Source organism: Pygoscelis adeliae, unplaced genomic scaffold, assembly GCF_000699105.1.
Source record: "Pygoscelis adeliae isolate BGI_AS28 unplaced genomic scaffold, ASM69910v1 Scaffold187, whole genome shotgun sequence".
In the NCBI taxonomy this organism is placed as follows: Eukaryota; Metazoa; Chordata; class Aves; order Sphenisciformes; family Spheniscidae; genus Pygoscelis; species Pygoscelis adeliae.
Window position 1 is genome coordinate 211554 of NW_008825103.1, and position 10627 is coordinate 222180.

Here is a 10627-nt window from a genome sequence, read left to right on the forward strand (position 1 = left end):
GTTTTTCTTTGCAGTCTCGAGAAGGAAAACTATGAAGTCTGGGCCAAAGTGGTGAGGCTGAATCAGGACATTGAGAGGGAGAAGAAGAAGTCTGAGGAACTGGAGCTGAAGTTGATGAATGTGGAGCGCTTACGGGAAGACATGGAGAAGAAAAACAAGATGCTTGAGGAGGAGATAAAAAGCTTAGCTAAATCCACAAGCAAAACTGATGCCAAAACCAACTAGGAGAAGACACCAAGCTGTGCACAGACGTAAAATGCAGCTGCATGAATCCACAGGAATTGCCAAGCAGGTTCAGAGCCAGGGACTTGTATCGTCTGGCGTTCTGCTACTGACCGCAGGCTGGTTCGGAGGAAGGAGCCCAGAAGTTAGAGGCTGGTTTATGCTCTGAAACAGGAAATTTCAAAAAAATTCTTTAGCTTTTTTGGTGTGTTTTTTTCAACTCCTCTTTCAGCTGCTCGAGTTACCTGTAGAACAGGCCAATACTTCTTGCTGCTCAATCAGAATATCTTGCACTCAGGAGTTCAGGTTAAGGACACATTATGCCTTTACAACAATAAACCAGCAAGCATCCCTCCTGCCAGCCAGCTGGCTCCTTGTTGGAGACACCCACAGTGCTTCTGAGTGGAACAAAAATCCTGGATCCGGGGAGACAGAAAAGCCCTGAGGTCTGGGGTGGCACAGCCCGTCACGCAGTGTGCCTGGATGGTGGGCTGCAAATGCTGTCAGCACCACGGTTGAGATGTTCACATTAACACACACAGTTGGTTATTGCTCTTATAGAGCAAGAGAAGCCCAGACAGCCCGTCAGGTCCACTGAGAAGAGGTCTCATACAGCATCACTCGCCGTGCTGTGCCAAACTCATCAATATCAAGGCTCCAGGTATAAAATCACAATATCATAAAAACTTCTTTAGTTAAGAGGCTGTTCGGTTATTTTAAATCACTGTTCCTTATAGCCACGTGTATATAAATCCAGCACAGCCGCTGATGAGGCTTTGGAGAGCGCTTTCACACATCCATACACAGAGCTCTTTGTGCAGCGGGAGTCCATCAGCAACTTTACCCAGTACAGAAAATGGGGCTTCTGCATTTTTCCTCATGGACAGTTTTCAAAGAATAACAGATTTGGACTTATTTACCACCTCCACTTTTGTTTTTCATCATTTCATCAGCATAGAACACGATTTCCTCAGCCACCTCGGTGGAAACCTGGATTTGCACCCCAATAATGATGCTGGGTCTCTCCCTGTCACTTGCTGCCATCAGCGTAAAGACTAACTGGACCCGAAGGTCTCATGGTGCCAGTGTGGCTATTTGTAAACTTGTCTGCTTCTTTTCTCACTGCCTGCTAGCAAGTTGCCCTTCCAGCAGTACCACCATGCTGCTGAAGCTTTTGGTGTAGGAAAGAAAATAACAGGACTCTGCAAGAAAACCTTTCACTCCTCATTTATATTAAGAAAGGGGAACAGCAACACACAGCCTCAGCCCAGCCTAGAGCCTTGATGGGAACAGAAGAGGGAAAAACACAGAGATCTGTAGGAGTTTCGAAGCAAGATGTCTAGGACCAAACACGTGCCTCTGTGCCAAGCATGGTGAAGTTAATGCAACAACACTGGATTACTGCTACTGAGGACTTGGCTTTGGTGGTACAAAAGTTCAGCTCAAGACAGGCTGCAGACCTGCTTGGCAGAACCTGCAAAGAAAAACGAACCGGTGAGAGAAAGGGACACAGAGGAAACTATGGGGGAAGAAAAGGGAGATAGGAGCAGGAAAATGTTATCAGAGAATAAAAGTCAATATTGGGGGTACAGCACTCGCTGCTATCAGCCTTGCTGGGGGAGGCTCGTCTAGCCCTAAAACTGAGTCTAGACTCCTTAGTCTCAAACTTAGATTCAGCCTGGTGTATTGAATCCACCTTCGCTCAGCTGTGGATATAAAGTACAGGTAAAGGAAAGGTTTGTGAAAGTTGAGCTGCATTTAAGAATCCAACCCATAAATAGCTCATTCGACCTATAGGCTCTGACTCCAGGTGGTTTTTCTTTCCATAGAATCCCCAGAGACCACACAGCACCTCACTGTCCTGCCCACAAACCTTCACACCAGGGAATTAATTTTTTCTGAAGGCCTGCATGGGGTTACTGCATAGGGCTGCTGCAAAAGCACAGTGCCTTCCAGAGGTCCCACAGCCAAGGTCTTCTGCTTTTGCAATGATCAAATCTGATTAAAATGTTTCAAATCTGATTAAAATGTTTCAATTCTGATTAAAATGTTTCAAATCTGAAACTTGGTAATTTGAAATCTCAGCAAGGATCACAGCACCTCTTTGCATTGGACCAGCGGGCCTGGACCTGCTGGTGCAGAGCTTCGCAGCCCACAGCCTTGCAGAGGGATGGGCATCACAGAGAAGAGCACCAGCTTAGCCACCTTCAAAGGTGCGCTACCCAAACCTCACCTTCCCCATCACCTGCATGTCCTACATGCTACCGCATCCTGAGATGACACATTTCTTATCTCCTGAAGTCTCTTTCAAGCACCACTAACACCATTGGTGCTGCAAGTCAAAGTTCCCGCCATGCACCTATGGGACACACATCTTCCCAACACTCAGATCAAGAGGTTTCCAAAGTGCCTGTGAGATGCATTTTGCCTGCCACCATTTCAGAGCAACTGTTCCCATTCATGATTCTTTTCTGTGATTTCAGATGACCTTGACAGAGCTGCTTCCGTGTTTATTTGATTTTTTACCTTTACAAGAAACTCATTACTAATCTGGGCATGAGGCTCAGGAGTCATTTAGGGAGAAACTTCTCCATCAGGTCTAGGAGAAACATTGTGAACATCTGGGCTGGAAATGCCACACGCTCCTTTCTGGAAAGATCAAAAGTGTGAAGAGGCAAATAATTCCTTCACAGCCCACAGTAGACTGTAATGACGTGAAAAGGCTTGGCTGAGGCTCAGAAGTCTCCACGATTAGGACAAGTGCACGTTATTTTAGTATAAACTGTGCATTCCTCCACTTCCGCTGCAGATAGGCAAAACAACCTCTATCAAACCATGACTGTTTCTGAAGATCAGAGTAACTTCTTTGAAGATGTTCTGCCCATTAAACTTTGCAGTGTTTATAGTGGTCATATTTAAAAGATAGACTTTCCAATAGAGGTCAGGTGGGCTGGAAATTCCTAAGTGCATGGGGGGAGCAAACAGCCTCAGGGAGCAACATGGGCATCGTATGAGCTGGTATTGCTGTTGGGTGCTGTAAGATAAGGAGGGTTTTCCTTTTTTAAAAAGTGAGCTTTTTCCAGAGACAGAAAAGCATGGATCTGCCCGTGCCAGACCTGTGGAAACTTTGCATCCTTTTCAACCCCAAGGGTATATCCTCTCGGCTCAGCCACGCAAAGCCCAGAGCCACACCTGAGTACTGGCAATGCCCAAATCCTACTCTGGATTTAATGCACTTTCAGATCTTTTGTTGGAGACACCAGAACATAAGATCCCCGAAAACTGACTGATGCAAGACCTACATTTCCTTCCTCCCTCTCTGTTTGCAGCCAAGCCATGGAGCTTTTTGGGGAAGGAGTAGCAGAGAAAGTCTATCCTGTTCCTGAAGCAGGGGCTGCTGTTCCTCTGTGCTGCAAGGGGCATTATAAACTCATGGAGGGTTGTTTGGTGGCTGCTTTTCAGCTCAGCAGGCTTTAAGCATTGATTCTGGATAACCTAGAAAGTGTGAAAATACTACTATCATATAAAAGTACAACAGACTGTCTATCACAGAGAATAAAGAAAAAACCCTGTAGAAAGATCCTTTTCAACCCTGTCCTGGGCACTGTAGGCTTGGAAACTGCCCAAAAGGCAGTTTTTCACGCCCCTTAGCCCTCACACTGCACAGCCAGAGGACACAAGCATCCCCTTCAAGGTGATGGGAGACTGTGTAGGATAAACCACAAAAGATACTGAGGATTTTCCTCTCCCTTTAAATGTGATATGGCTTTCCAAATTAAAGCAATTAAAACCACAGATCTGAATGCATCTAAAACTGTTAAATCATGCATTATGGGGTGAAAATATGATATCTTTTAGGTTATAATTTTAGCCCTGCACTCACTGTCTAGCATTCTTTGCATTAGAGCAAAAAATCTGTTTTGCTGTTCTCAGGTATTTACTGCATTCATTTAGGAATTCACTTCATTGCATCCAAGTGTTTGGTAGGCGTGAGAGGCAAGAACATAAAATTATCCTTCCCTCATTATTCTCTTTGAATCCCGAGCCAGTCACACTTATGCTGACTTATCCCCTCATATTTTATCAAAGCTGCATTTTTGGCATGATAGTAACTTTCCTTTTTTAGCTTGGCTATTGCATAAAATAGCAAGTTGTTGTGGGAGGCGAGGTGGACGTGCGGGAAAAGCGTCCAGCCATTATTTAGGATGGCTTACACAAACGAAAGAAAAGCAGTGAGAACACGTTGTTCCCCCCAGGAATGACAGAGTAATGCAGTCCGTCCTTCCTTTACATGGGAGCTGAAAGATATCCCCAAAACAGGCTGCTTTTAAGAAGAAAAGACTGCCAAATTGAGACTTCTTGTATAAATAATTGTTCACCAAGGTGGGGAGAAAAAAAAGTCCCGAGACTTTCAGCCAAACCCTCCCTGGAAGCAGTCCCACTGTCCCGCTTTCTCTGTGTTTTCCTGCCACCTTGCTGCAGCACAGGGATGCTACAAAGCCAGACCATCAAACTGGCCTGGAGGAAAAATAACCTGGCAAAAAAGGAGCATCCTGATAAAGCGAGGGCCAACGTGGGGGCAGGAGGAAGCAGCCAGGGTAGCAGGGACCGGAGTTGTCTGAATAAGCACTCCTTTGGAGAAAATGCTCAACTATTCTAGCGCAAAAAACCTGCAAGTTTAGGAATTCTGAGTTATTCAAGCAGTTAAATGCCCTGAGCGCTTGCATGGTGAATACTGCACAGAGGCTCCAGATGGGACAGCTTCTTCCTTGGATAATTCACATTGCCAACAGCTCACCGCATGCGTGGTCTCCACCGAGCATAGTTTACCCTTCCAGCTGTTTTTCTTTACAAGAGTTTTGTCAGTAGGTAATTCCCATAAACAGAAGTGCTCAGCAATTAATGGGGAACTTGGTTTCTTAAGAAATACGGCTTTTAACTTCAGCCAAATACAGCAACCAGGAAAGTGATATGAATTTGGGTGCAATTTTCCTACGTGTAAGGCTGTGGGGCAGAGCAGAGAGACCTTAGTGGTGCTGCCACTGCAAGACTCCAGGGTGTGCTCAACCTTTAGCAAACATCAGAGAATTTACCAAGCTGAAAAATCCAACAAGCAGAGAGCTCAGCGAGAAGGAAACATCCTGTTTACCCCTTGAGTCCATCATGTAAGGAAGCTTCACAAAAAGCCGTTCACTTTTCATGCATAACCCTGTCCAAAAGGTCTCCCTGTACTCCCGTGCCCAGCCAACCCTGGTGAGCCCTGTGTGGCAGAGGGAAACGACGCTCCCAGCGCCGTCAGCAGCCACTGGTGTGGCTTGTGAAAATTTGCTTTATCACGCGTAAAAACACGATGTGGTATTTTGGCCCTCTTAACACAATGTACCGATAACAGGAACTGGGAACAGGGGAATGTTCCTTTAATCTCATCAGCTGGCCAAAATGCTGTTTGATGCATCCAGGGAGCTATTTCCAAATGAGTGCATTTTAAAACCAGCCAGCGAGGCAGGGGCCAGGCTTTGACCTCTTATTAAAGAAATGAGGGTAAGTATCAGCTTGGCATCTGCTTTCTGAGCATGTGAGAGGTAAATTTTTCCTTTCCCCAGCAGCGTTGCCTTGTTTCTTTCCTCGGCTCCCCGATAAGGACTAGCACAGGCTGCCATCCAGCCGGAGAGGCTCCCCTTGCGCTCTGCGTGCTCTGGATGAGGTCTACACTTGATCTCTAGGGCCAGTGCAGGTTTTGAGTCTTTTCAGTGACACCTTTACCCTGTGTGTCCCTTCCTGGGGCTCAGAGGATGGATTTTCTAATGCTGCCAAGTGTTTCCTTTGCATGCATCCACCTTTCTAATGCTGCCAAAAATCCAGTGGTCATTTTAAGTGCTGAACTCTATGGAAATGCCAATCCAAAAGGTCAGCCAAGCACCCCAAGGACAGTTATTCCCAACACAACAGCTACAGGCAGCGCCGAGGAGTGAAAGGTCAAATGTCCACTGGAAACGGGAGTGTTTTCACATCCTGGGAAGGGATGTTTCCACTGGGGGAGCGGGAACATCCTGCTCCCTTGCTACCTTCCTCCCACCCAGTGTAAAGAAGGCTGTATAAAGAAGTCTGAAATGGGGATAAATCACATTTACAGTTTGCGGAAGACCTGGGATACAGGTTTAGAAACTCATTAGCTCCACGAGACTGGATCTTTCCCCTAGCTGGCAGTGGAAGGGCATTGGCTTAGGGTCAAGGATAGCACAAGAAGTTATGGAAAAGCAACAGCAGATTAAATTGCTGTCATCCACTCTGACCCGCTTCTGCTCACTCAAATATAAAGCCTCACTGATAATGGCAAGCAGGATGGCTTTTAAAAATAAAATCGTAGGAGAGTCTTCCATTTTGTAAGGCTGCTCAGAAATCTCATGCAGGAACACTAGCTGGGGTGAAGCACCCTGGCATCCCATCACAACGTGAAGATGGAGCTTTAATGTGGTTTGCATCTATAGTGGCTTTTTAGGACACAGGTGTAGGGCTCGGACGGTTAGAGTGCTTTTTGCTTGACCTGCCCCATGTCTTAGCTCCCCATCCTCTTTTAGCTTCAATACCAGCAAGCGAGGAGCCCATTGCCCATGAAGGTGAGCCTGCACAAGTGCAAGCCTTGCAGTGCCTTGGCCAGTCAAGGCAAAGGAGTTTACAGCAGAGTGCTCAGCATTCACCATTCAAGCCAAACTAATTAGGTCTTCTGTCCCGATGAAAGTCAAGCCATCGAGGTCACAGATTTTTGCTCTCCAAAACTCAACACAAAAGTAATGATGCCTTTGAAAATGTTTGCAGAGCACATATGAAGCAGAGCCAGACAAAGACTTGGGAGTCCTGAATCCCAATCTACACTATAAATATTTGCAATAATAACTAGATCACCGAGCTTGCCAGATAACCCTTCCTTTTATTAACTTTAGGCTAGAGGTTTTAGGCCAGAAGTGTTGACAACATTGGTGTCAGTGGTGAAGACACTGGTTTCTTCTCTGAGAAGAATGATGCAAGAATGAGAGAATGATGCAAAAGCGGGATGGTTATTGAGAGAAGGACAGTGGATATAGAGGTGCAATTCACTTGGTCACAGAGATACCGTTGTTTCCCAGTGGCTACGCAGTCCCCCGAAAGCTGCTGCGTTCCCGTGTGCGTGCTGACTGCAGCGTGCAGCAGGGTCTGGCTTAGCCAACAGCTCTATCTTAAGTTACTCCTTTCTCTTGCAGTAAGTGCAGGGGTTAATGCAACTCTGGGGAGCTCACTGAGGCCCTTGTCTAAATTGTTTGCCTGTCCTGGAGCTCATTAGTATTGCATGCAGTGCCCTGAACAGTATCACGGAGGAACGCGTGTGGCAGCCCCCGTCAGGAAGGACACATGCCCCACGAAGCATGGCCTGCTCCCCCTGCCATTAGCTCGCTGCTCAGGGCACATTGCTTATCTCTAATGCACTAATTAGGGTGGACAGAGGAAGCACAAGACGTGCAATCAATATTATTGGGCCAAATTTGCAGCTGGTGTAAGTTGTCGATTGGCAGAGGAGTGCAAAAGAACAAGAAACATTGTGAGCTAGAGAAATCCCAAGGGAAAAGGAGTGAGTTTAGCAAGGAAAGCAACTGTGGTTGAGTTTATCCCTGCTTTCCCTGCAAGAATGACTTCAAAATTGATACAAAGCTATAAGTGAAATTTTGGATAGCAGGTTGTATTTGCATGATGTCACGCTATCTATCTCAGCAGCAACCAACTAATGTAAGCCAAAATCAAATCACGTAAACTGTTTCAACATTTGGATCAGCCTGTTAGTCTCCTAACTGTGCGGGTCTCAGTTTCCCATGGATCCCCACTCTCATTTTAACCCATGGGGGAATTCAGGTTGGGATTTCATAGTGCAGATCTGGTGAAGAGCAAGCACAGTAAGCAATAACTTGTGAACAGTTATGCCAGCTACCAGTACTTGTCGAAATGGTAAAAGGGCTCATTTTTCCTACAATAAGATATTAGGTCTGCTTACAGTTCGGCCGGCTTATGTTTCAGGCTATGGGCTTCTCCATATCAGTATCTTGAGCCGGGCATCTAAAATCTGGTAATGATAAAAGCAACTAGAGCACGGTCAGTATTGTAGGATAACGGGTTTTGCTTTCCCACTCTCCCAAAGCTTTGCATTTCGACTTTGCCTGATTAGCCAGCGGTGACAGCTCAGGAAATGGATTCCACCAAATCTCACAACAACTGATCTAAAATGCTCTAATCTCTGGAAAGATAAGGAGTTGCTACAGCAAAGCCAACATAAACCTGAGAGCTATGGAAGGTTGGACTGTTGTTTAGCCACTGTTGCTAGTTAGCTACTGTACTTGATTTCAGAGACCACCCTGTATTTAAACCTTCTCACTTAACTCGACACATATCTTTTCAACACCATCTGAAGCTCACATCCTGGATAGCGTCAACTGCACAGAGCTGAAGGACATTGTTTGGGGAGCTCTAGTGCTGCAATGAGCATCCCCTCATCCCGAAGTCACTGCAGATAGGACAGGCAGCAGCTTCTGCGAAATATAGTTATGCTAATATTGAATTAATGGTACTGCAGCTGCCCATTAAAATAAAATACAGCATATTGTCTTTGTTGGCCATATCTTGGGCCATCACAGAAAATGTAGTATTTGGAGCTAGGAAGAAACCCCCACTCTCTTTTCGGGAAGCATTGCTCTATGTCACAGAAATCCATTCCTCTCATATAATTTCCTTTATTGCAGCCGTGTTGATTGCTTTTATCCCTCATATTTCCTTTGTTTACATAAAAAATGCAATCAAAGGTCCCGCTAAGCCCTTGAAATGCCGAGCAGGAGGTTGATCAATTTGCGTTGTGAACAGAATCACACTGGGCACGTATCCAACAGCGTAAAACAAGTAAGCAAACTTCCTACTTCCAACATAAGCTCATTTGCCCTGAGCTGGATATATTGCAGTATATATGTTAGCAACACTCTTCTATATTTTCTGGCATTATCCACTCTAAAAAGTAACTCAGTTTGCTGGAATAATGCGGCCATGTCCTAACGAGTTTTGCCAGCAATGCTGGGTGGTGAGATGGGGTTGGAAGCAGAAATTTTCACAGCTAGTTGCTAGCTCAAATTCTGCTCTTACTGACATCTGAAGTGACTTGAGAGGCAGTAGAGTCAATTGGCATTTATTAGCATGCATCTGAAAGCAAACGCGCTCAGTTGCTGCAGGAGATGTTACCGAGACCTCAGCAGGGAGAGCTGGACCTCCGTCCACTATTCATCTTCTTGACAAGGGTATCAAAAGGTGGACTTTTCCCTCCACTTTTATCTGGGAAAAGAAGCAGTAATTCTAACGGCTGCTCCTTCTACTGCTTTCAACAGCCTTGCATTTCCCCTGCAAGCTGCTCCTCTGTGAGAGGGGCAGGCACGCTACGTGCCTCGAGTCCCGCTCCCCAGGGAACGGATTGCAGAGACGTGGCCTGACAAAAAGGGTATCTTGCCTGAGCGAAAGCGGATGGAGAGTGATAGAGGGATGAAGGAGAGCAAGGCAGGCATGAAGGTGTGAAGGAGAGTGAGACAAGATGCCTAGCAGCCAGATTTGTTCCCAAAATGTGCCCAGGGTTCTGAGGTCATTCGAAAGCCTGCCCCTGTAGTGGGATGTGCAAATGAGATGATAACTCTGATAAACCTGCCCGCCCTTTTGAAATTCCTGGCTTTATGGTTTATAGAAAGAGAGTTTGGTTATGGTTTTTTAATGGATGTCTCTATTTCAGTGAGCTTGTAATGCAAAACTTAGCTTTTTCTTCTTATTGAGAAGATGATTTTAAAGCAGCTCATTTGCACAGCAGTAGGTTTGACAGTCTGTTTTCATTAGGAAATGTCCAGGGGTGCTAGGCCATAAACTCAGGTCCTCTTTGGGTTACAGCTGTGCCAACTAAATGTGGCAGCCAGGCCTGGCTGCTTTTCATTGCCAGCTAAACTGGCTTAAAAACAGGTTGTCGCAAACCTGCCTCATTTTGTCTGGAGGACATTCAGGATAGACACATTTGGGGTGGCTTTCATCTGTTCTCATTTAGGCATCTAAAGTCTAGGAATTCAAGTGCGTATGTGTTGTCCCTTTGCTTGCAGGTAGAGAAAGGGGTATCACCCCGCACTGCCTTTCCTTATCCAGTGTCAGTGCCAGAGACAGCTTGGGTGATTTCTATGCCATGTCAAGGCTTAGCCTCAAATGTGTCCCTTTTCACAGCCAGGGAAACAGCACCATTACCCTGTGTGGGTCAATACAGGAGAAAAAACACATTATTTCTCCCTTCGACTTCAAAGCAGGAGTTTAGGGTAAGACATGGGTCACCTTTTGCAGCTGGTTTCTGCTTTCTGCAACACAGGCACCTCCC

At 45.9% G+C, this 10627-nt stretch overlaps 1 protein-coding gene across 1 annotated transcript in view; it reads left to right on the forward strand.

Annotated features, from left to right (window-relative positions):
- Positions 1 to 225, forward strand: part of ARHGAP25 (Rho GTPase activating protein 25) — an 18018-nt gene extending 17793 nt beyond the window's left edge. Inside the window, exon 12 of the mRNA XM_009327191.1 lies at positions 15 to 225. Coding sequence (XP_009325466.1) covers positions 15 to 225 — 211 coding nt within the window. The remainder of the gene's footprint in view (positions 1 to 14) is intronic.
- The last annotated feature ends 10402 nt before the right edge of the window (positions 226 to 10627 follow it).